Source organism: Pantherophis guttatus, chromosome 10 (assembly GCF_059756535.1).
Source record: "Pantherophis guttatus breed Tessera chromosome 10, ASM5975653v1, whole genome shotgun sequence".
Classification (NCBI taxonomy): Eukaryota; Metazoa; Chordata; class Lepidosauria; order Squamata; family Colubridae; genus Pantherophis; species Pantherophis guttatus.
Window position 1 is genome coordinate 5,722,382 of NC_142072.1, and position 26,233 is coordinate 5,748,614.

The 26,233-nt window shown below is 45.5% G+C and overlaps 1 protein-coding gene and 1 long non-coding RNA gene across 4 annotated transcripts; one reads left to right on the forward strand and one right to left on the reverse strand.

Annotated features, from left to right (window-relative positions):
• Positions 1 to 7,440: 7,440 nt before the first annotated feature.
• On the reverse strand, positions 7,441 to 15,997 carry LOC148112355 (uncharacterized). Its single transcript, XR_015729427.1, has 2 exons — positions 15,892 to 15,997; positions 7,441 to 10,970 (listed from the first exon to the last, which is right to left on the reverse strand). It is a non-coding gene; the product is annotated as an uncharacterized LOC148112355 (long non-coding RNA).
• On the forward strand, positions 15,574 to 23,640 carry ZNF428 (zinc finger protein 428). 3 transcript variants are annotated; one of them, XM_034437970.3, is made up of 4 exons: positions 15,574 to 15,817; positions 16,196 to 16,303; positions 21,106 to 21,204; positions 22,232 to 23,640. In XM_034437970.3, exons 2-4 carry the CDS (start codon positions 16,225 to 16,227, stop codon positions 22,801 to 22,803), a joined length of 750 nt encoding a protein of 249 aa, XP_034293861.1. In that variant the 5' UTR covers positions 15,574 to 15,817; positions 16,196 to 16,224; the 3' UTR covers positions 22,804 to 23,640. The 3 variants fall into 3 exon arrangements, with proteins under 3 accessions (XP_034293861.1, XP_034293862.1, XP_087732198.1); XM_087876072.1 differs by having other exon boundaries at positions 15,630 to 15,817; positions 15,943 to 16,303; XM_034437971.3 differs by lacking the exon at positions 16,196 to 16,303 and having other exon boundaries at positions 15,577 to 15,817.
• Positions 23,641 to 26,233: the final 2,593 nt, after the last annotated feature.

The following is a 26,233-nucleotide window of genomic DNA, read 5'->3' on the forward strand; positions in this document are numbered from 1 at the left end:
CGGGAGGAACCCACCACTGCAAACTACTATATATAAACAGGGAGCGAACTCCAGTCTCTTCTAGCTCACTGCAGTTGTTGCCTAGCTGTCTAAAGAAACATAAAGTCATAAATTATAAGTCATAAGTTTATTTTGTCAAGCACATATAAGATAACAGGTAAAAGTATAAACATAATTTGAATACATGAAAAGAGTAAGTAAAAACGAATATTAGGACAGGGACGGTAGGCACGCTGGTGCGCTTATGCACGCCCCTTACAGACCTCTTAGGAATGGGGTGAGGTCAACAGTAGAGAGTTTAAGGTTAAAGTTTTTGGGGTTTGGGGAAGAAACCACAGAGTCAGGTAGTGCATAAAGGAGGTCATGTGACCCTGGAACACTGCAACCGTCATAAATATGAGTCAGTTGCCAAACTTCCGAATTTGGATCACATGACCATGGGGATGCTGCAATATGTCGTAAGTATGAAAAATTGTCACGTCATTTTTTTCAGTGCCGTTGTAACCTTGAATGAATTGGTGTAAGTCGTGTAAAGTAAAGGTGAAGGCTCCCCTCGCACATATGTGCTAGTCGTATGAGACTCTAGGGGGCGGTGCTCATCTCCGTTTCAAAGCCGAAGAGCCAGCGCTGTCCGAAGACGTCTCTATGGTCATGTGGCCGGCATGACTCAACGCCAAAGGCACACGGAACGCTGTTACCTTCCCACCAAAGGTGTGGTCCCTATTTTTCTACTTGCATTTTTATGTGCTTTCGAACTGCTAGGTTGGCAGAATCTGAGACAAGTAACGGGAGCTCCCCCCATTACGCGGCACTAGGGATTCGAACCGCTGAACTGCCGACCTTCTAATCGAGAAGCTCGGCGTTTTAGCCACTGAGCCACCGCGTTCCTTGTAAGTCGTGTACCACCTATATATTCCTTATAAACCAGCATGACCAATGTATAGGAAAGTTGCAAACACCATGTCTAAAATGCACTAGATTTGAGATAAGGATGATACAGAACCTCGGATGCAAAGTCTAATGCCAGAAATCAAGTCGGAGCTGATTGAACCTGATGACTAATTCAAATCCCCTTGATTTTAGTTGCTCCCTGTAAGACTGATGGACACGTCCCACTGAACTTGACTGACTGATTGATTAAAACATTGATGTATTGCCTTGCTTCAAAAGCCTTAGGAGGTTGGAAGTACAACAGAAATAAATCAGTAAAATTAACAAAACCAGACCTTGACCCACAAGGTCAGCCAGCTGAGGTCCATCATCTGTACTTAAAGCTGCTCAGAATTATGCCCTGTTTACAGCTTTATGGAAGACGAAGAAGATTCTCTTCCAACTTCTGGCCTCAGAGTTTCATAATATGCCCCCCCTCCCTTTCTTTTCATCTCATGTGGGCTAGGGACCCATTGAAGACCCTCTTGAGATCCCAGGAGGGCCTGAATCTATCATTAGTACGTGGCTCCACATTGTTGTATGCTCCAGGTTTTATGTCCAGGAGAGTTTTTGAATCTAACCAATGTGGTCATTCTATACAGCCGTGATGGCGAACCTATGGCACGGGTGCCACAGGTGGCACGTGGAGCCATATCTGTGGGCATTCAAGCATTGCCCTAGCTCAGCTCCAGCGCGCATGTGCGTGCCAGCCAGCTGATTTTCGGGCCTTCCAGTCCCACCGGAAGTTGGGAAACGGGCTGTTTCTGACCTCCGAAGGGCCTCCAAGGGTGTGGGGAAGGCTGTTTTTGCCCTCCCCAGGCTCCAAAAAAGCCTCTGGAGCCTTGCGAGGGTGAAAAACGGGCCTACCGTGCCCACCGGTCCATTGTGTGCCAAAAGTAAGGGTGGGCACGGTAGGCCCGTTTTTCACCCTCGCAAGGCTCCACATGCGCATGTGCGACCCCACTGTGCTCCTCCCGCTTTTGGCACACGACGACAAAAAGGTTAGCCATCACTGCTATACAGTATGATTGTCAAGTTTCTGAAAACTGCCCTAATTAATTCATGAGCCATGATCCAAACTTCAAAGGAAATATAGTCATTTATTAGGAGCACCATTCCGGCAATACTGGGATGCAGTTAGGACTGATCCTGCGTAGATTTACGTTCCCCTATGACCCTGTCTCTTGCCTCCTCTCTGGCCATGTCATAAATAACATTCTCCAATTACCCACTTCGGCTGGCTGTGAAACCTAACACCCTCCTTCTGATTGCGGTCGGAAAGAATGTATGGAATTCACTTCAGTTCTCCCTCCCTCCTGCTCATGGCAACTTGAAAGCTTTGCAAGTTGACATTGGTTTCACACTTCTCAATCAATCAGGAAAGAGCCGGAAGGGACCTTGGAGGTCTTCTAGTCCAACCCCCTGCTCAAGCAGGAGACCCTACCATTTCAGACAGTTGGCTGTCCAGTCTCTTCTTAAAAACTTCCAGTGATGGAGCAGCCACGACTTCTGGAGGCAAGCTGTTCCACTGGTTAATTGTTCTCACTGTTAGGAAGTTTCTCCTTAATTCCAGGTTGCTTCTCTCCTTGATTAGATTCCATCCATTGTTTCTTGTCTCGCCTTCTGGTGCTTTGGAAAATAAATGGACCCCCTTCCTCCTTGTGGCAGCCCCTCAAATACTGGAATACTCCTATCATGCCACCTATTCTGCACCATATAAATTGAAGGGAGAAAAAGATTAAAGCCTCAGAGGGATTTTTTTTTTTTTAAAGGATTTGGGGGAAATGAGAGTATAATATTTAGAAGTCCCCTTCAACATCATTTTAAGAGCGGCTTATGCTCTTAAAATTAGAATGCCGTTGATTGGCAGTTTTTGCTCCCTGTAATCCTATTAGTCTATTTGTGTTTTATATTTCTGTTGTTTTGCTTTGAGTTTGGATTCTCTGCCTCTTTTGGAAAATGCAAGCAGGCCTTTTTTTTAATAAAGAGAGACGGATGAACGCGAGACACAGTTGGAGAGCTTCGCGTATTTCATTTAGGATGAAAATGCACAAAGTGAGAAACTTTCACACCAGAAATAATGTTTCTGGGCGAAATACCAAAGCGGGAGCAGCAGATAAGAATGCATTAAATTCATACCGAGGAGAGCTGGGTTCGAATCCTAGTGCAGCTCAAGACAGGTGGTTCTCGACCTGACGTCCACAATTGGGGCCAGAATTTTCATCGTTAAGCAAGGGGGTTGTTGAGCGAGTCACGTCCGATTTTATGACCACCATTTTTTTTTTTGGTCAAGGTTGTTAAGTGAATTGTTGCAGTTGTTAAACGAAGCATATGGTTTGTTAAGCAAATCCGACGTCCCACCCCGTTGGCTTTGTTTGTCGGAAGCTGGTTGCGAAGGTCGCAAATGCTGATCACGTCACATGATCCTGGGATGCTGCCTGTTCTGACCCAGCCCCCCAAACACCACAAACCATCTGAAATGAACTCAAAGATTCCTTTATTAGGAACACCGGCAGCCCCGGCAAAAAGTTTCTCCTTCACCTCAGGCTAACAAGTCCGTCTGGCCGGGAGATGAATAGTTGTCTGGCACATCTATTCATCTCCGCCCCCCTGCCTTTTATCCCCAGAGCTAGCAGCGGTGGCTCTTCCATCCCAAGGACTGGCTCATAGATTTCCACTGCTCTCCTCTCCTCTGCCTTCTGCACATCCGTGCGTTAGGCACTGGACCCAGCTGTTCCTCCTCTTCCTCATCAGCCACCTCCAGACCTGGGGGCTGTTGACTCTCCATCTGAAAGCTGACGGGCAGCCCAGGCTCCGCCTCTTTCTCTCTCTCTCTCTCTGACAACTCCATTCCCACTTTCCCCTTGGATCTCTCAGGTTGCCTTGATGCTGACTCTAACTCCCACACCTCCTCCTCCTCATCTGATTCGGCTGTTGGAGGGACCGGCACCCATCAGGCCACAACACTGCCACTTAGGTACGTGCCAGTTGCCAAGCACCCACTGGCCATGAGGACGCTGCCACTTAGGACATGTCATAAGTGCGAGGATTGGTCAGAGCCCTGGTGGCGCAGCAGACTAAAGCACTGTTATTAACATGAGCTGCCTGCAATTACTGCAAGTTCAAATCTCACCAGGCTCAAGGTTGACTCAGCCTTCCATCCTTTCTAAGGTAGGTAAAATGAGGACCCGGATTGTGGGGGCAATAAGCTGACTTTGTATAAATATACAAAAGTATGAAGGCTATTGCTTAACGCATTGTAAGCCGCCCTGAGTCTCCGGAGAAGGGCGGCATATAAATAAATAAATAAATAAAATGGTTGTAAGTCAAGGACTACCTGCAGTTTTTTCTAAGCCTGGCACATCCTCTCTAAGGCTACTGGGCTTTGTTAAGCTGCTGTAAAAATAAAAGCCAGATTTATGCCGCTTTTCCTGGCAGCCTCAGAACAATTTGCAACTGTAAAAAAAAAAAAAAAAAAAAAAAAAACCTCGGAAACCTCAATTAGAGATAACATAAAAAAGAACAATAACCCATAAAAGGATTTATGGGGCAGAAGAGAAGGGAACAGTTCATAATCCCACGTGTGATGCCCGGGGCAAAGATGAATGAGTTGAAATATGATTAATCATATGATTGTTATATCCCAAATATTTTATTGCTGCTAGGCCAAAATTTAACAGGAGAAGCTTCTCCTGTTGCTCTATCTGCTAATTTTATCCGGTTATTTTTTGCCGAAGGGACGGGAATGGGGTGGACGAGAGGGAAACGGGGTAGGGGAATTGACGTCCCTGGTGCTCCTGCCCAGAAGGCTTTTTGAGGATTTAGGTCTTACGTGGCTTAAACTTGGAGTGGGTATTGTTGGCAGCTAAACCATGTTGAAAAACTCAAGTGGTTTGAAGCTGGAAGGCGCCAAATGCAATCTCCTGACTTAGTACTGCCAGCAATTAACCCGGCATAACGGAGACCAAGGCTTGGCTGGCAAGCGAGGGAGGGAAGACATGTTCCCTGGCTCCCCAGTGAGGAAGACCCTGGCATGGAGAAAGAACCTGGGGTAGCGGAGATGACAAAGTGAGGACTGTTCAAAAGAGAAACCGATCTGCAGGCTGAGTGAGGTTGCGTCTCTAATGTCATCCCCGAGCAACATTTAGATTTCACGTGCTTTCTGGCTCTCCTTTGACACGAGATCAAATTCCCACCTTGACAAAACGGAGCTTCTTAGATGAGTTGTTTGAGATACGTTCCCCCTGTCAACTCGTCTTTTTCTTCCTGGCAGGACTTTTGATTTGTTTCATCAGCAGAACGGGAAACTTAAGAGGAGCTCCCTTTCATACCCACGACGACGCTGAAATGTTCAAAGCGCTTCTCAAGCTTCCTATTATTCAGTCCTTGATTTGGCACAACGCTGGGGTCAGAAGGACGATTTAAGATGGATTTTTAATCTTTCAAACGCCTTTCTCCAAACTGGTGCTTCCCAGATAGGTTGAAGGACAGCTCCAATTTCCCCCAGTTAGCTGAGTCATGTCCAATGGACGCTGGACTGAGTTCATTTAGCAATGGCCACATACAACTAGTCCTCAGCTTACAACAGTTCGTTGAGGCACCGTTTGGAGTTACAATGGCACTGAAAAAAGTGACTGTTTTCCACACTTAACTTGTATTTAAGACGGTTGCAGGGTCCGCCTGAGGACAATAGGATCATGTTTTTGTGACCTTCTGACCGGCAAATCAAAGCCAGATTTGGTTGTTAAGTGAAGCCAGATTCACTTAACAACCGCATTGCCAGAGGTGCTATTCAGCAGGTTCTGACCATTTTTGGAGAACTGGTAGCGGGAATTTTGAGTAGTTTGGAGAACCAGTAAATACCACCTCTGACTGGCCCTGCCCCCATCTATTCTCTGCCCTCGATTCCCAGCTGATCGGGCGGAAATGAGGATTTTGCAGCATCCTTCCCCTGGAGTGGGGTGAAAATGGAGATTTTACAGTATCCTTCCCCTGCCATGCCTACCAAGCCACACCCACAGAACCAGTAGTAAACATTTTTGAATCCCACCCAATACGCGTCGCTAACTGAACGACTACAGCAATTCACTTAACCGCCATGGCAGGAAAAAGTCGTAAAAATGGGGCAAAATTCATTTAACAACTGTCTCGTTTGGCGACAGACATTTTGGGCTCTAATGTGGTCTTAAGTCAAGGGCTCCGTGTAAGAGGGAGTTCTTGAGTTATGATTGCAGATGGGACTGGAATTGCCATTGTTAAGCAATGCATGACCACATCTTTTAGGGACATAAATCAAGGCAGCTCGTTCAGTGGAAATGTGGACAATCCCAGGTGAAAGCGTGTGTGGGTGCCACATGGTGGGGGAGGGCCTGGGTGTCCCTGCATTGGCAGTGCACAAGACTTCTATATAGAATAACAGAGTTGGAAGGGACCTTGGAGGTCTTCTAGTCCAACCCCGTTTAGGCAGGAAACCCTATACCCGGGATGGCGAACCTATGGCACGTGTGCCCAAAGTGGCACATGGAGCATGTCACCTGTCACGCGCTGTGTTGCCCGTTCCTCTTCCAGGTTTCTGGCGCGCATGCATGCGTGATGATCCGCTGGCTTTTTTGCATGCGGCAGTGCTGGAAACTAGAAGAGCTGGTCTTCCTGCGTGAGCATGCACGCTGGCCAGCTGATCTTCACATGCGCATGTGCGCCAGAAACCCGGAAGAGTAGTTGGCTGAAACAGGAAGTTCAGTAGCTGAAACCGGACATTCATTTTCAGGCGCGCACATGCGCCCTGGGCAGCTCCTCTTCCAGGTTGTGGCGAAGCGTGTGTGCGCACTCCCTTTTTGGCACTTGGTGCTGAAAAGATTTGCCATCACTGCCCTCTACCATTTCAGACAAATGGGTCTCCAATCTCTTCTCAAAAACCTGCGTTGGAGCATCCTCAACTTCTGGAGGCAAGTTGTTCCACTGATTAATTGTTCTAACTGTCTGGAAATTTCTCCTTAGTTCTAAGTTGCTTCTCTCCTTGATTAGTTTCCACCCATTGCTTCTTGTCCTGCCCTCAGGTCCTTTGGAGGATAGCTTGACTCCCTCTTCTTTGTGGCAGCTCCTGAGATATTGGAATACTGCTATCATTTCTCCCCTGGTCCTTCTTTTCATTAAACTAGATATACTCTGTTCCAGCATCCGTTCTTTATATGTTTTAGCCTCCAGTCCCCTAAAGTATGCTAAGTCTGGGGGAAGAAGGGTGCTGCAGGGGTGCAAGCTCAGGAAGATTGGGGAAAGGGGGTGCAGGGTGCATACCAGCAACTGGGAGACTCTTGAAAGAGGGTGCAGGATTCGGGCGTGTATGTGTACAAGCGCATGAAGGCAGGGGAAAGAAGGCATGAGGTATGGAATCTGCTCACAATCCTCATAATTCAGTCATTGCAGATCTACTTCTCTAAAAAAGTTTTCAAGCAGGACATAAAGGAGTCATTGTTCCCAGCATCTGTTTCTCAAAAAACAGATCTAGGCAAGTTTGGGGTAAACATCACATTCAGTCCTGTTTTTTTTATTTTTTATCTTGCATGAATATTTTGGTAGTCTGCCAAACCTGTGACCTCCCAAAATGATAAAGAAACGTCAGAGCAGGAGAACGCGTGGCATTGAAACTCAAGTTCATCGTAACCTCAGTGAAGGGGCTTTCAAGATTTGTTTGAGTATCTCTGCAGAAGAGGAAGATACAAAATCAGCAGGAAGCGATTTAGTGCCAGAACTGAAAATACCTCCATCTTTCGCCCATCAGATTCTCAGGAACGGAGAGCTTATGGAAAGACCCCTGAAGAGGGAGTTGGGAGGTGAGAAGAAGAGAAAAGAAGAATGGGAAAAGGAGAGGAAGAAGGGGAAAGAAGAGCAGGAGAGAGGAAAGAGGAAAGGAAGTAGGAAAGGAAAGGAGAGGAGGAATGAGGAAAGAAAGAAAGTAGGAGAAAGAAGGGTAGGGAAAAAGGAAAGGTTGTAGTAAAACAAAAGAAGGAAATGGTAAAAGAGCAGACCCGAACAAATAATTAATTAATTACCTAATGGAAGTTAAAGAAGAAGATGAACGAATAATGTATAAGGATGGATAAAAAATTGTACATTTAAACATGTTGATGAAAAATAAAAATAAAACACTTTTTTCAAAAAAAAAAAAGAAAAAAAAGAAAAAGGAAAGACCCCTGAAGAGGATCAATACAGGTAGTCCTCGACTTCCGACCATCGTCCAGCCACTGTTCAAAGTTACAAGAGTGCCGAATGAAGAAGGGAACCGGTCCTTGAAGTTCCTGCCGTTGCAATGTCCCACAGTCACGAGAACAAAATTTGAAGCACTTGGCAAGCAGATCCCACAGTCACGGGATCTGCCACTCGGGACTTTTTCCCTGCTGACTTCCCACATGCAAACAAAGAAAATGGGAAAGCTGGCAGGGAAGGTCAGAGGTCACTCAGATCAGTCTCCCCTCCTCAGGTCTTTCTTTACTTGCTTTGACTTTACAGGACAATTTTTTTTTTTTTTAAAAAAAGCAGAAATATTACCTTCTTTGGGGGAAAAAACACTCCAAATATTGTTTGGAACACATTGACTAGCTGAGCCCTTTTTTTCCTCGACGGAAGACTGGAGCCTACACAAGCACAGGTAGTCCTCAACTTACAACCACAATTGAACCTTACAACCACAATACAGCCTTGGTAGTACAGTGGTCTAAAGCACCCTGTTATTAAGACCAGCTGCCTGCAATTACTGCAGGTTCGAATCTCGCCAGGCTCAAGGTTGACTCAGCCTTCCATCCTTTCTAAGGTAGGTAAATTGAGGACCCAGTTTGTGGGGGCAATAAACTGACTTTGTATAAATATACAAAAGAATGAAGGCTATTGCTTAATGCATTGTAAGCCGCCCTGAGTCTCCGGAGAAGGGCGGCATATAAATCAAATTTAAAAAAAAAAAAATTGAGCCCCACAATTCTGTTGGAAAGCGAGACATCTGTGAAGTGAATTTTGCCCCGTTTTATGACCTTTCCTGCCACGGTTGTTAAGCAAAACACTGCAGCAGTTATGTTAGTAAACAGTTATTAGGTGAACCTGGCCTCCCCATTCACACTTTGTAAGAAGGTCGCAGAAGATCCCTGGACACTGCAACTGTCGTAAATACAAGTCAGTTGCCAAGCATCCAAGAATTTTGATCATGTGACCCTGGGGATGCTGCGGTGGTTGTGTTGAAAGAAATGTCCATCTGGGTTCAGTTCCAAGTGGGAAGAAAGACACCGCAAACATGGAGCCTGCTTGGAAAGATGGTTTAATGGTGGACAGGACCACGTGGGTTTTTTGGGTCCTGGGCAAAATGAGCACATGGGTGAGAGAGAGAGATTTATATCCCCTCTTGGCCCCGCCTTGGAGCTTCCTGTTCCTGTGGCTGCTGTAGGTTTTCTGAGTCAAGCTTGGTTGAATCTTGCTGGGTGATGATGTAATGAATGGGCTTTGGGCAATTCTTATTATGGCTTAATGGCTTTGCCCTGGTTTGGATCTTGAGTGAGGGCTAATCCTATTATGTCCTGAGGGTGAAGGTCTTTTGTGTTGTAGATAAGCTGGCCCAGCCTTTTGTCTTGTAAATAACCAAAGTATCTCCTGGGGGCAGGGAGCTGGGGCTGAGTTTCTGTCTTAAGATTTCTATTTCTCTTTTAGGGAAAATATTCTGCCTTTTTAATAGAATATTTCATTTTCCTAGGAGAGGGGTGGGTGCTAACTTCCCACAGCTGTAAATGTGAAAAACGGTCGTATGTTACTTTGTTCAGTGCCGTTGTAGCTTTGAACGGTCACTAAATAAATTATGGTAAGTCGAGGACTACCTGTACAAGATTTCTCCCGTTTTCCAACAGCTCCTACAAAAATCTTTCTTTCCATTCTGTCCCAAAGGTGCTTTTTCAGGAGGCAACTGGACTTTCTCGTTTTTTTTTCTTTTGAAGACTTTTCGCTTCTCATCCAAGAAGCTTCTTCTGCTCTGATAGGATAGTGGGGAATGGAAGGATTTATACTCCTTGCAGACAGCTGGTCGTTTGCATCCTTTTAGAGGGTCCTTGAAGCCCTTGGAGGTTTATTTGTGTCCTCAGGGTCACTTGAATGGCGCTCCTGGTTTCTGTAGTCTTGTTCTGTCCCCCTTCCTCACACAGGCAAACGTAATACCAAGCACGCCTGCCAATATTTTATTAGGTAAACAGATTAGAATTCCTGGCAGACCAAGATTTTGGCAGCAAACTGCCGAATGCCTGCCAAGACCGTTTTCACTCCCATAAAGCAGAAGAGGACTTATCTTCAGTCCGTTCCAGGAGCGACAAGTTATCCACGAGACAAGAGTTTAGTCAATGTTCAGTCCAAAATATATCCAAGCCGAATTTCAGAGATCACAATGTGACTTTCAGGGTTTAACTTTGTCCGTCACAAAGCAATCCCACCCACTTTTATTCCTGTTGGGGCGTGGCTCCGTGACTCAGCTCAATCTCTGGCCCTCCCACGCCTCTTCCGTTGCTGCGCACGCTTCTCCCTCCGACGCTGCCTGGGATCAAGCCAGGATTCATCATCCTCGCTCCCTATCAATTGGTGCTCCGATATGCCTTCTTCCTGGCACATCCCAGGCTGTTCCTCCTGGCCTTCGGATGGAACCTGAGGCATTGCCAGAAAGGAGGGTCCTGGAGAGGGAGGCCTTGTCAGTTCCTCCCCATCACCTTCTGAGTCCTCCTCCTCTGTTAGGACAGGCTCGGGAGTCGGGGTCACAACAAGTCTGCATTTTTTCCCTCTGGAAATCCATTCCTACTCCCACACCATTCCAAGGGCGTTAGTCCCAAATTGCATAACTAAAAGTCTGCAGAGATTCTCAGTCATCTAGGTCGTAGTTGTCCCAAAGTGCTTTTTTCTTTTGAATACGTTTTGCTTCTCATCCAAGAAGCTCCTTCAGCTCTGACGGGATCGTTCTTTTTTCCATCCTCTTCAGCAGCATGAATTCTTTCTGGTTTTATTTTTTTTTTATCACAAGGGTCATCCTGTGTAGGAATAGGAGACAGGGGAGGTAAGGTTAGCCTAGCACAAGGCATGTATCGGCGGATTAAATTCCATTTCTCTGCATGGGAGAAGAAATGAAATGAATCTGATTTCACTGATTAGCAGAGCTGCATGCTAGCTAGCTAGAGGAAGGTGACATCATATTTATTTATTCTGAAACCATCTTCTTCTTGCTGGGTTCCTTTTTAAAAAGGCAGTTGGAAGCCCTCATGCCTGCCTTCCCTGAAGCTTTTCTCTGATTCTGAAAATCAAGTTAGAAGCTTACAAGGTAATTCTAGGCAGGCGTGTGACTCAGTGGAATTTGCTCCCAGAAAATTGGATAGAAAGGTACAACTTTCTTTTAATGAAATCTGGCTGGGCCAATCACCAGGAGACGGTGAGTTCTAGTCCCGCCTTGAAAGCCCACTGGGTGCCAGTCACACAAACTCAGTCCAACCCACTTCACAGGGTTGTTGTTTTGGGGAAAATAGGCGGACGGCGGCGTATGATGTATGTCTGCTGCCTTGAGTACTTCTAGTATTATATTTATAGTATTGCGTATTAAAGGTAGAATAAAAATCTATTAATTAAATGAACAAATACCGATAAAGAAGAATATTTGTAGCTCAGGCTTGAAAAGAGGGGTCCTTGGTTTTTATTTTTTATTTTATTTTAATTCAAACAATCCATCTTCCATTAAACAGTGTGTCGTCTGGGTACAAATGTCTTGTGCAATAAAAATTAAAATTTACATCCATATTCATTGTTTGTCTATTCTTAACTTAATACTGATATACATAGCATATCTAATACTGTGACAATCCTCTTCTCAACTTACTTAATTCTATTGATATATTTTCTATATTTCACTAATCTACTTTTATTTCTAACTTTCATATTTATTCTCTAGCCATTGGTAGAATAGTTCCCATATAATATAATATTCAGTTTGTTCCTTCTCTTTGATTGCAAGCGTTAACCTATCCATTTCTGCACATTCTAATATTTTCCTCATCACATTCTCATCCGTAGGAATCTCTTCACTTTTCCAATTTTGTGCAAATCTTGCAGACATCTTCCAGAAAACAACCCAGATCAGAGAGCACCCAGGGGGTCCCTCAAATAAAAAAAATTAAATTATCCTATTTATTTACCAACACCATTCTTACATTTGCCCATATCTGTATGTGCAAAACATCCGTTCTAGGTAGAGAAGGGAGCTATGAGCATTTTAGCAAGCTTATTCTATGCCCTGGACTCTCACAAGAAGGGCGAGTTTCTTGATGGCAGGCCTTTTGAAGGACTTGTCTTAAAAGCTTACAAAATTAAAAATGCTACCTCATTAATTAGGGATGTCATTTTGATTAACTCAAAGGTTAATCGTTTGATGTTTGTAACAGACTAATCAGCGAAAGCTTGCCACGCTAATTTTGAGATAGATTCCTAAGTAGGGGTGGGGTATTTTTCCACCGTGGCTTGTAGATGCACAGGGTGTAGCCCCTTCCGAGTCATTCCCAGACTGCCTGAAGGATGCTCAAAGGGCTACCCTGGAACAGTCTATCATCCTTCCTCAGGTGTTATTATACAAGCCACTATAGTGTGTTTGTGAAGCGGGAGTCTAGTGATTAAGGCACCAGGCTAGAAATTGGGAGATTATGACTTCATGTCTCATTTTAGGCATGAAAGCTGCCCGGGTGACTTTGGGCCAATCACCAGGAGACTGTGAGTTCTAGTCCTGCCTTAGGCATGAAAGCTGGCTGGGTGACTTTGGACCAATCACCAGGAGACTGGGAGTTCTAGTCCTGCCTTAGGCATGAAAGCTGGCTGGGTGACTTTGGACCAATCACCAGGAGACTGGGAGTTCTAGTCCTGCCTTAGGCATGAAAGCTGGCTGGGTGACTTTGGACCAATCACCAGGAGACTGTGAGTTCTAGTCCTGCCTTAGGCATGAAAGCTGGCTGGGTGACTTTGGACCAATCACCAGGAGACTGGGAGTTCTAGTCCTGCCTTAGGCATGAAAGCTGGCTGGGTGACTTTGGGCCAATCACCAGGAGGCTGGGAGTTCTAGTCCTGCCTTAGGCATGAAAGCTGGCTGGGTGACTTTGGGCCCATCACCAGGAGGCTGGGAGTTCTAGTCCTGCCTTAGGCATGAAAGCTGGCTGGGTGACTTTGGGCCCATCACCAGGAGGCTGGGAGTTCTAGTCCTGCCTTAGGCATGAAAGCTGGCTGGGTGACTTTGGGCCCATCACCAGGAGGCTGGGAGTTCTAGTCCTGCCTTAGGCATGAAAGCTGGCTGGGTGACTTTGGGCCAATCACCAGGAGGCTGGGAGTTCTAGTCCTGCCTTAGGCATGAAAGCTGGCTGGGTGACTTTGGGCCAATCACCAGGAGGCTGGGAGTTCTAGTCCTGCCTTAGGCATGAAAGCTGGCTGGGTGACTTTGGGCCAATCACCAGGAGACAGTGAGTTCTAGTCCTGCCTTAGGCATCAAAACAATCCTGCCTCGCAAAGTTATTGTTGTATGGAAAAGAGGAGCATTTGGTAAGTTGGCTTCCTTGAATCGGCTAAAAAAAAGATGTAAAACCGCAGGATAAAACATTTAATAATAATAAAAAAGCCATTGTTTTTATTTCTTAGAAAGCTGTTATTTAATCAAACATTTGTTTAATAATATTTAATAATATTTATTTATTTAATAATAATTGAGTAATGAAATTCTGCAAACAAATAACTGGAGATCTGCAAGCCAATCACCGAGGCCAGAGGACATAAAATAATTCAATACAACTAGGCTAAGTGATTGCATCTGGCTGCAAAAATCAGGGCGACCAAAGGGGGCAGCAGGGAGTTTTACTGTAGCTTAGCTCTGTTTCTGTCTGCAGCCCCCTCAACGGTGACCCCTTCTTTTTCCTCTCGAGGACGCCCTCTGCTGGTAGCTACCACCTCCGGCGGCAATCTTGATGTCTGAGCGCCCTCTAGCGTCCCTGACGGAAGCTTTTCCCCCAGGTCTTCAGTGCTGCAGGACCGTCTCACGAATGCAGCTGCCTGACTGCAAGGCTCCAGAGGGAATTTCTCCAGAATTGCTGCTCTTTAAGACACTTTTGGATGTTTAGGCTTGGGGGGGAAAAAAAATCCCACCAGCCGATGGAAAGGAGGCCACGCAGCAATTCTGTCCCCGCAGCCTTCTGCTTCTACGGGAGTGCTACTTAGTACCGCAATTCCTAGAATTTCAATTCCATTTAAAGCTGTCTAGGGATCTTCAAAAGTTAAAACAAGTAAGTCCAGTTGCCTCCCTAAAAAAGCACCTTTGGGACACCCATGACTTGTATGACTGAGAATCGTTACAGACTTTCAGCTATGCAATTTGGGGTGAAAACACCCTTGGAATGGTGTGGGAGTAGGAATGGATTTCCAGAGGAAAAAATTGCAGACTACAGGACCCAGGAATGCCACTCAGGTGACTTGAGGATAAACCTCCACCTGCTTCAAGGACCCTCTAAAAGGATTCAAATGACCTGCTATCTGCAAGGAATATAAATCCTTCCATTCCCCACTATCCTTCCAGAGCTGAAGAAGCTTCTTGGATGAGAAGCGACACATCTTCACAACTAATTTTAGTCGCTTTTCTCTCGCCGCCCTTCCAGTTTAGACCAGGGGTCTCCAACCTTGGGAACTTTAAGCCTGTCGAACTTCCAACTCCCAGAATTCCCCAGCCAGCAAAGCTCTCCTGTTGGACTTCAACTCCCAGAATTCTCCCAGAAAGCTGGGAGGTTGCCAAGGTTGGAGACCCCTGCTTTAGACTACAGGTAGTCCTCGACTTACGACCACACTTTCCACGCTTTTAGCCCAGGGGGTCTCCAACTTTGGCAACTTTAAGCCTGTCGGACTTCAACTCCCAGAATTCCCCAGCCAGCAAAGCTCTCCTGTCGGACTTCAACTCCCAGAATTCCCCAGCCAGCAAAGCTCTCCTGTCGGACTTCAACTCCCAGAATTCTCCCAGCCAGCAAAGCTCTCCTGTCGGACTTCAACTCCCAGAATTCTCCCAGAAAGCTGGCTGGGGAATTCTGGGAGTTGAAGTCCGCTAGGCTTAAAGTTGCCAAGGTTGGAGACCCCCGCTTTAGACTACAGGTAGTCCTCGACTTACGACCACAATGGGGCCCAAAATGTATGTTGGCTAAGTGAGAAATGTGTTAAGTGAGTTTTGCCTCATCTTAGTGACGACCCTTCGTGCCACATTTGTTAAGCCAATCGCTGCAAGTTGTCCAACGAGTAACATGGTCGTTAAACGAATCTGGCTTCCCCTTGACTTGGCTTATCAGAAGGTCGCAAAAGGGGAATCACGTGACCCTGGGGCACTGCGACCGTCGTAAATACGAGTCATTGTCAAACACCCACAATATAAATCACGTGATCCTGGGGATGCTTCGGTCGTAAGTGTGAAAAAAAACCCGGCCCTAAATCCCTTTTTTCAGTGTTGCAACTTTGAATGGTCACTAAGCGAACTGTTGTAAGTCGAGGACTACCACCTGGGGCTGGGCAACCTCTCCCTCCGACTCTTGCCGTGCGCATGCGCGGAACGATTCGAACAGCACACCATGGGGAAAGTGGGGGGGGAGAGAAAAGCAAACCTCCCGTTTAGAGCGACTCGCCGCCCGCTCATGCGCAGTGCCGGATTGACGAACCCGACCCTCACGGCGCACGCGCGAGGCCTGAGGGTTGGTGGGCGGGCCCTGCCTATATATATTTTTTTTAATCCCCCCCCATCTCTCTTTTTCTCTGCGCTTGCGCAGCTAGGGGGGGGTTCTGTGGCCGGAGGGGACCGGGCTGCCCCTCCCCAAATCCGGAGGAACCGGTGAGTGGTAGGCTGTGCAAGGCATTGTGGGAAAGGGGTAGCTTCCCTCCCCTCCCCCCCCCGCTTGTACTTACTCTTGGCTCGCGGGCCCTCTTTTTTTTTTTCCCTCCTCTCTCTCTCCCCAGCCGCGGTGCATGATGGGATCGTAGACTCCGCCGTGGTCCGCTAGCCGCAGAGCATGCTGGGAAAGAAAGGCCCGGGGCCGGTTTATAGCGCTTGGCTTGGCTTGGCTGGCGGGGAGGGTGGGCAGGCCTGACTATTATGGGATGGGACCCCGGGAAAAGAGGGTGGGGTGGGGGGGGTGCAGGCTCCCCGCCATCTCCCTCCCTCCCTCCCTCCCTCTCTCTCTTTCGTGTCCCGGTTCTGCTCCTCTTGCAGGTTGGGCCGCTGGCTTGTTTTGAGGGGTGATGTCCGAAGTACCCAAGCCGGTGGAAGTGGGCAGCTCTGAGGACATTGGCTTTGAGGAGGAGGATGGGACCTCGACCGGTGAGCGCACGGGCCAGGCGGAGCTTGGGGCCGGGGGAGTCCCTGAGCTCGCCCCGTGGGGGTCGAGCGTGTCACGGACACGAGTGGCCCTGGCTCTGGGTGTGAGTGCGTGCGTGTGTATGTGTGTGTGGTGCGTTTCTGGTAGGCCTCCTCAAAATCTCCCGGCAAGCTCTTTGGAATTGGGATAGGAATAGAATTGGAATAGGAATAGAATTGGAATAGGAATAGAATTGGGATAGAATAGAATTGGAATAGAAATACAAATAGAATTGGAATAGAAATACAAATAGAATTGGAATAAGAATAGAATTGGAATAGAATAGAATTGGGATAGAATAGAATTGGAATAGGAATAGAATTGGAATAGAATAGAATTGGGATAGAATAGAATTGGGATAGGAATAGAATTGGAATAGGAATAGAATTGGGATAGGAATAGAATTGGAATAGGAATAGAATTGGGATAGAATAGAATTGGAATAGAAATACAAATAGAATTGGAATAAGAATAGAATTGGAATAGAATAGAATTGGGATAGAATAGAATTGGAATAGGAATAGAATTGGAATAGAATAGAATTGGGATAGAATAGAATTGGGATAGGAATAGAATTGGGATAGGAATAGAATTGGAATAGGAATAGAATTGGGATAGAATAGAATTGGGATAGAATAGAATTGGAATAGAAATACAAATAGAATTGGAATAGAAATAGAATTGGAATAGAATAGAATAGAATAGAATTGGAATAGGAATAGAATTGGAATAGGAATAGAATTGGAATAGAATAGAATTGGAATAGGAATAGAATAGGAATAGAATGGAATAGAATAGGGATAGGAATAGAATTGGAATAGAATGGAATAGGAATAGAATGGAATAGGAATAGAATTGGAATAGAATAGGGATAGGAATAGAATGGAATAGAATGGAATTGGAATAGAATAGAATAGGAATACAAACAGAATTGGAATAGAAACAGAATTGGAATAGAAATAGAAATAGAATTGGAATAGAAATAGAATATAATTCTTTATTGTCCAAGCATGATTGGACACACAAGGAATTTATCTTTGGTGCATAAGCTCTCAGTGTACATAAAAGCCATAAGGGATAAATCATGATCATCGTCATAAAAATACATCATAATAAATCATCATACAACAGTGATAAGTGTTCACATACCGTTAGTTTTCCCGTTAATTGCACATCTTACACCAGAGCACCAGGGGGTGGCATTGTGCAAGGAGAGGAGTTCAAAGGGACAGCCCTGGAGACTTGGAGCAAAAGCATCGCTTAAAACAATTACATGCCGAAATTCCAAGTGGCACTTTGCTCTCATTACAGGTATTTCTCGACCTAACCACCACAAGGGAGCCCAAAATTGCTTATTGCTAAACGAGACACATTGGTTAAGTGAGTTTCTGGCCCTGTTCAACTTTTCTGGCCATGGTTGTTAAGTGAATCACTGCAGCAGGCGTTTAAATCAGGTTGTTAAGTGAAGCAGGCTTCCCTGTTGACTTGGCTTCTCAGAAAGTGGCAAAAGGCGATCAGGTGACCACGGGGCACTGCAACTGTCATAAATATGAGTCAGTTGCCAATTGTCTGAATTTTGATCTCGTGACCATGGGGATGCCACAACGGTTGTGAAGTGTGAACAATGGTTATAAGTCACTTTTTTCATTGCCGTTGTAACTTTGAACAGTCACTAAATGAACTGTTGTAAGTTGAGGATTACTTGTGTTCTGCAAGGGCTCCTGCAACTCCCATGTTCTGAACGGGTTGTGAGGAATGCGTTGTCTTGGGAAATCATGGATAGCTGTTAACTGGCACCCTCTGGATAAATTGGAGTATGATTATGAACATTTTCAGCATGGTAGAAGTTTAAATTTAAAGAATCCTCTGCACAATTAATTGAAGAGTTTCTGCTTGTGGAGTGGGGGCAGAGAAAGCTATACTTGTGAATCTTTTTCTTCTTCTTCTCTCTATCTATATATAAAAGCCAAATACCATTCACTCGTCACGAAATCTCCAGAACTGTAAAGCCTACAAACCTGAAATTTGGCACATATGTTCCTCTTGGCTTCTAGGTGCTTGCTAAGAAAGGATTTTTCGAAATGACCATCCGATCATTAGTATTACTTATACAATATTAACACGCTCTGATGCAATGGAGTTAGACATTCTACTCCCCCTCCCCACCTGAGAAGAACTCTGTTCCAACTGCCAGTTGCCTCACATTCCGTTATCTCAGTTCAAACCGGCAGACGTTCCATTCCTTCACTCAGGAGCAGTCTGGGGCTCCTTACAGTACTAAACGTCGCTACCTCACCAAAATGTCTACGCCTTCCACCTATGGAACTGCTTCTGAACTCAAGGCGGCGGGAGAGATATTCCCTTATGAGTTTCAATCACCGACCACCACTGAGCCGACAGATTGTGAACCGAATTTCTCCTGCATAGTGTCCCAGCCCCAACTCAGTTCTTACACTGACCCACTCATTCCAGACGCATCTGTTCCATCTACTGTAACACCAGTGAAAGGGAAAAGGGAAAAAACGCAGGAAAAGATTTACAGATGTGATTAGGAAAACACAAGTAAGGGAAGCTGCAAAAAAGTATCGTCAAAGTCATCCCGAAGTCAATAGAGAGGCGGTAAAAAAGTATGCATCTAATAACCGCTATGTTAAATATGAACCTCAGAGTGATTACTCCAGGGAAAAGGTTGTTGATCTCGGATCTCGGTTAACCTGTGCCTGGTGCCATGCCCTGAAGTGGCAGGATGAGACTCCCGGGATGTGCTGCAGTGGCGGTAAAGTCCCAACTCCCTTCCATTGAGCCCTATCCTGAACCCTTACACAGCCCAATTACGCCCGATCACATAATTTCATAGCAAAGCATGGGTATCCAGCTAGTAGAATGGAATTGGAGTAGGAATAGAATTGGAATAGGAATAGGAATAGGAATAGAATTCTTGTCCAAGTGTGATTGGACACACAAGGAATTCGTCTTCGGTGCATACCTACGAGACCACCTGCTGCAACCGATAACCTCCCACCAACCAATACGCTCTCACAGAGTAGGCCTACTCATAGTACCATCATTAAAACAATGTCGTCTAGTAGTTCCAAGGGAGAGAGCCTTCTCTGTGGGGGCACCTACTCTTTGGAACAAAATACCCCCTGGAATACGAATAATCCCAGATCTTCGCACTTTCCGATGTGCCCTGAAGACCTTTCTGTTTCAACAAGCAGGGCTAGCATAAACATCTAAATTCTATGCCAAGGTCTTAGCAGATACACTAAGTTGACTCAATTTATTATTTACTGTTTATTAACAAAAAAAATTATTATTATATGTATATGAAATCTTATTCTGTTCACTGCCCTGAGTCCTTCAGGAGAAGGGCGGTATAGAAATTCAATAAATAATAATAATAATAATAATAATAATAATAAGCTCTCGTACAAAAAAGCTATAAGTGATCAAATGATCATCATCATAAAAATACATTTGTCATAAATCTTAAGATACAGCACTTAGTGATGACAAGTGTGAACATACCGTTAACTTTCCCGTTAATTGCACAACTTGCACCAGACCACCAGGGGGTGGCATTGTGCAAAGAGTTTATTGTCATTGCACGTGGTACAACGAAATTAAATGCCGTATTCAGTTTACATTATAAGTATAAAAATAAAAACACAAACACACATCCTTTACATTCTATATAATTGAAATTGAAAACCCGATATTGCACTATACTATAGAATTCAATATGGTTATTGCCCTGGGATAGAAGCTGTTTTTCAGTAGTTCAAAGGGACAGCCCTGGAGACTTTGAGCAAAAGCATCGTGTAAAACAATTACATACCAAAATTCCAAATGGCACTTTGCTCTCATTACAGGTAATCTTTGATTTAAGGACACAAGGGAACCCAAAATTTCTTGTTGCTAAGCGAGACACATTTGGTTAAGTTAATTTTTGGCCCCGTTCTACTTTTCTGGCTACATGAATCAACGGCAGCAGATGTTTACATTAGTAACATGGTTGTTAAGTGAAGCAGCCTTCCCCATTGACTTGGCTTGTCAGAAAGTGGCAAAAGGGGATCAGGTGATCTCGTGACTGTGGGGATGCTGCAATGGTTGTTAAGTGTGAACACCGGTCATAAGTCACTTTTTTTCAGTGCTGTTGTAACTGAGCGGTCACTAAATGAACTGTTGTAAGTGGAGGACTACTTGTGTTCTGGAAGGGCTCCTGCGAGCGCCATGTTCTTCTGAACAGGTTGTAAGGGATACGTTGATTTGGGAAATCGTGGATAGTTGTTATCTGGCACCCTCTGGATAAGTTGGAGTATGATCATGAACATGTCCAGCATGGTAGAAGTTTAAATTTAAAGAATCCTCTGCACAATTAATTGAAGAGTTTCTGCTTCTGAAGTGGGGGCAGAGAAAGCTGTACTTGTGAATAGCAAATATCTATAGGGTCATACACATACAATAGCCATTATTTGGGACCAGTCTGCAGCACTGAGAAACTTGCATGTGATCATCTTGATCCGCCTTTGAGGCTTAACAATCAAAAATAGCTTCTTGATTCATGACTTAAGCATATAAACTTCCATGGTTTTAGAGCAGGGGATGATGGCCATTTTATGACTCGTGGGCTTCAACTCCCATAATTCTGGGAGTTGAAATCCAGAAGTCATAAAGGGGCCATTGGTCCCCACCCCTGACTTAGACTATGGTAGATAACGGTGAATTTTAGCACTTAACTCATCATGGGTTTTAATTGTGGCAGGTATCTCAGCCATGCAGGAGGAAGAGGAGGAATCGGAAGCAACCTCGGTATCTTCTGGAGACAGTAGCCCCGCGACCCCATCTGCCAATGGCTATCCAGGTAAGCGGATCTGTCAGATCATAGGAAGGAGTGTTACCTAACAAGAAACTTTGGCGCAGCAGTAGAAGAGATGTTCAGGTTTGATGTTGGGCACAGGCTCTGCTATTAAATTTATTGTGCTTGGGGCTGCACTCTGTAAAAAGGCAATCAAAATACTACTTTTGCAGATATGAAGAGTATTATTTCCAGCACCACTGAATAGCTGTAGTTCTTGTCTCTTCTTAATTTAAGTTTTTTTTTCCTGCAGGTTGCTCTCACATTCCTTTACGATTCCAAAAAGTTACATAAAACGTGACCTCTTAATTTAGTAAATTATCCATGGGTCTGGCAAAAGAAAGTCCCAACAAGGTGCTTTTCCAAAAGCCGAACAAAACTGAAGAAGCTTCTTGGAATGAGAAGCAAAATGGTTACAAGGAAAAAAAAAAATCAAAGTCCAGCTGCCTTTTGCAAAAGCACCTTCGAGACAACCAACAGGTGAAATCCAGCAGGTTCTGACAGGTTCTGGAGAACCGATAGCGGAAATTTTGAGCAGTTCGGAGGAATGGCAAATGCCACCTCTGGCTGGCTCCAGAGTGGGGCGGAAATGGGGATTTTGCAATATCCTTCCCCCAGGAGTGGGGCGGAAATGGGGATTTTGCAGTATCCTTCCCCTGGAGTGGGATGGGAATGGAGATTTTGCAGTATCCTTCCCCTGCCACACCCACCAAGCCACGCCCACAGAACCGGTAGTAAAAAAAAATTCGATTTCATCACTGGGACAACCGTGAGATGGATGATTGAGAATCTCCATAGATCATGGGTATCAAACTCGCGGCGTCACATTGCCATCATGTGACATATCGTGGAGCTGGGGTGGATTGGTCTGTGTGTGACACATCTGGCCCACGGGCTGCTGGTTTGACACCCCTGCCATAGACAAATGTTCCCCTCCCCTATGTTAGAACTGTGAGTTGTAGAGTGGCAGACAAGCCAAGGATGCTTTATACTTGCATACTTCACTGTGTTTTCTCTCTTTTTGTTTTCCTAGGTCCCCAGAGCAAAGAACCCAAACTGGCCACTGGAGGGGAACAGGCGGATGATGTTGGAGACGGAGGGCAGGATCGCCTCAGCTCTTCCCAGGCTCCTAGCCCCGAATGGCACGAATGCCCTGAATGTGGGCGTGGCTTCGGCACATCTCGGGCCCTGAAAGTGCACCGTAGCTACCACGTGGGGCGCAAAAGGCCACACAGTGGTTCCTCTTCAACCAAGCCACCTCCACCTCCACTGATCTTGCCGGGAAATCCTGACAGCCAGGAAGGGCGGACGGCCCCGACCTCCGGCCGGGGCAGAGCTTTTCACTACATCTGTGCCGAGTGTGGCGTGGGCTTTACCTCTCCTGCCACGCTGGAGGGCCATCGCTGCGAACACAGCTGGCGCAGAAGCCCTCCAGCCCCTCCTCGTAATAAGCTGGCTCCTTCTCCTGCTCCCAGAGAGGCTAACGGGGATCAGGACACAGATGGGGCTGACGGACCATATCACTGCACCGAGTGCCCAGGCGAATTCGGCTTGGTATCCGAACTTCACGAGCACTACATGCTCCATGCTCGCGGAGAGCTGTAGATCGGTCTTCAGCCCCTTTCCCCCCACCCCCCCACTCCACAGCCCGCTTCCATTTCCCTGTTGTCATAGGTGGCCCCCTGCTAAGGGATTCTGTCCTGCTGGGATACTCAAAAGCGAAACCTCCTTTATCTTTAGTTCCTTTAAACAACAACAAAAAAGAAGACACATTTCTATATACCTGAGATGAATTTAGCTTTGGAACAACGAAAGAGAGATGACCTTGGGAGCAATTGCTTTTGTATCCTGCCTCCCTGGCGGTGAGTGCAGTGACTTAAAAGCCCATCTGCAGGAAGTGAAGTTTTCCCTTGTTCCCTGCCCTTCAGTGATCTGGATCTGATGATCCCTAAAATATTCTAACCCTCACCCAGCCCCCCCCCAGCACCCCAAAAGGAGATCCTGTTCATGAACTTTTTCGAAAACAGTAGCACTAGCAGGATTGCCCTCTACAAGTCCGTTTCATTAACAAGAATCAGGATTGTCTTCGGCCAGACCCCATCCCAAATGGGGAGATGGGGGCCCCCGGGAGTTAGTAAGAGATGAATTGGAATCGCTTTGTCCTAAGTGTGCAGAGATCCTGCTTTCCCAGACAAGTTCCTTCTCAGTCAGGGTCCTGTTTTCATTGTTGTCAACGTTGGCACTTGGGCGGCCCATGCCAAAGTACAGAAACTGTATTCTGTTTTGTGTGTGTGTGCGTGAGTGTGTGTGTGTGTGTTTGGCTTTTAAGGAAACGGCTCCTGGGAACGGCACCTGATCCGCCCTAACTCATGAATTCTAACAAATATCTCTTCACCGTGATTGGGAGAGAACGGTTTAATAAAAACGATTCTGTATGTCTGACCTTTTTATTGTGCCCCATCTCTGTGTTTGCAAATGGGGGAAATTGAGGGGTGCTGATTTGGTGCAGCTCTTGGCTGGTGGTCTCTCTTATAAGGAAGCCGGTTCTAGTTTGAAAGGCACCTATCTGCAAATGAAGCTGCCTGATCTTCTCTTGAGTTTAGCGATGCACAGTCATTCTTTACAAAGCAAGTTCTCTTTTATGTCCTTATGAGAGTTTAGAATAAATAGATAAGATAGAATTCTTTATTGGCCAAGTGCGATTGGACACACAAGGAATTTGTCTTTGGTGCATAGGCTCTTAGTGTACATAAAAAGAAAAGATACATTCGTCAAGAGTCATAAGGTACAACACTTAATGATAGTCATAGGGTACAAATAAGCAATCGAATCGTACTAGGAAACTATATAAATTGTAAGGATACAGCAACAAGTTACAGTCATAAGTGGGGGGAGATGGGTGATAGGAATGACGAGAAGATTAATAGTAATGCAGACTTAGTGAATAGTTTTGACAGTGTTGAGGGAATTATTTGTTTAGCAGAGTGATGGTGTTCAGGAAAAAAATTTGTGTCTAGTTGCTCTGGTGTGCGGTGCTCTAGGATAGCAAACATTCATTCTGCCATCACCAAAGAAGCAGTCCTTATGGTGGTTTGCCAGGAATATTACAGGTTGTCCTCAACTTACAGTGGTGTAGCAACCAGTTGAAGTTATAATAGACTTCCCCAGAGATATTTACGATCCTATTCCAAAGATCTATTGCAGTGTTTCTCAACCTTGGAAGCTTGAAGATGGGTGGACTTCAATTCCCAGAATCCCCCAGCCAGCGCTGCTGGCTGGGGGATTCTGGGAGTTGAAGTCCACCCATCTTCAAGCTACCAAGGTTGAGAAACACTGATCTATTGACCATTTCCCCCTAGGTCATGTGACCATATTTCTGGCCCTCTGCAACTGGCCTGCATTTATGGCTGGCTGTAGTGTTTTGTGGTCACATAACCACATTTGACAATGTTTTTCATGAAAGCTGGCATTTGCCAGCCCATAGTAAACAATTGATTTATTTTATGACTGCAGTGGTCACTTTTAAATCCTACCAGCTGCTTAATAATCGCCATAAAATAGGTGATACAATGAGGTTAGTCATATGACCCAGATTGTTGGGGGCAATATGCTGACATTGTAAACTGTTCAGAAAGTGCTGTAAAACACTATGGGGTGGTATATAAATCTAGATGTAATTGCTATTTTTGCGCAGATATGCCAAAGCCAATCCCTAAATCTAGTTTCTATAGATCTGTATTAACCAAATCTCCCATAACTGCATAAATATGCATGTACAGCTACGTAAGCAGTTTTCTATTTTTTGTCTCTGGAAAGTTCCATTGCATTTAATGCAACACAATCCATGAAAGTAAGGTTATCCAGAAATACTATTTAACTGCTCAGTGAGAAAGTTGTTGCCTATTAAGGCTTCCACCGTTTCAAAAGGCAACAGCTATAGTAATCCCTCACCCTGCCTGGAGGAAAATTCAGTCGAAATGTATCACGAACAAACCTCTGCAACAATTCCATGCCAGTCCCATGTTTACAAATTAACTGGACTAGATCTCTCCTGCTTCAGATCTTCCCAAAAAATCCTGCAATTCCTTTATCATCAGATGCTGATTCTAGAAATTATATCTTCCTAATATGTGACCAGACTCAAATATTCCTGAAAGACAGGAAGATAACTGCAAAATTACTGTTACTATTACTTCTTATTCGTGGCTGTACAGGAAAATTGCCTTGACAGATAAAATGACATAATTCCCACTGGAGAATATTCTTTCCAACACGTGACATCATGACGTGCAATCAAAAACGCAGGAGAATTGATGGAAAACTGAACAGAAAGCTAGAGCGGACGGCGCCTGCGTCCCTCGTTTAAGGTTCATAAATGGCTGGGAATCTTGCTAGGAGCATGCGCAGATACAACTAGCCAGTCTTTGAAGCCCAGCCGCATCCCACTCATACAGATCTTGTAGAACGCTTTCTGTGGTGCGCATGCGTCATTTCTCACGTGTGTTTTTGTGTGTGTTTTTCTCTCTCTCTCCCTCCCCCTCTCCGCTTGAAGCTGTCTACGGTATTGCCTGAAACAAATTAACAATAATTTATGAGACCTGGCGCAGAGATTGGGTTCTTGGGAGGCTTCCACATTTCCCCTAATTTGTCTGTGTGAAAACAGAGGGCGGCAGTCCTTAGGCATATTACGGCCGAAATAAAACTATGAATTTCGTGCAGGCGTTTGGAATGGCTCGACCTACGGGAAGAGCGGTGGTGGTGGTGGTGGTGATGGGGTCCTTTCTGGGAGAAGGAAGGCCCCCTGACAGAGGCCTAATGTGGAGTGGAGCGGAGAGGGGAGGTGGCGGTGGGGTGGCAACCGAGGCTATCCGGAGGGGATGACCGTGGGAGTCAGCGGCAGGGGTTTGGGGCACGTTTCCTGGTTCGGAGGGCCGCAGCTGGAAAGGGGGTCCAGGTGGAAGGCTCCGGGGGCTGCTAGGGCATCGATGGGAAGGGTAGGCCGCAGTGGCAGAGGCAGGCGAGGCAAGGAACAGCA

Coding starts and splice junctions, on each gene's coding strand:
- ZNF428 (XM_034437970.3), top strand. CDS start 16,225: ATGTCCGAAGTACCCAAGCCGGTGGAAGTGGGCAGCTCTGAGGACATT. Junction 16,304..21,105: donor GGAGGATGGGACCTCGACCG/GTGAGCGCACGG, acceptor TAATTGTGGCAG/GTATCTCAGCCATGCAGGAG. Junction 21,205..22,231: donor ATCTGCCAATGGCTATCCAG/GTAAGCGGATCT, acceptor TTGTTTTCCTAG/GTCCCCAGAGCAAAGAACCC.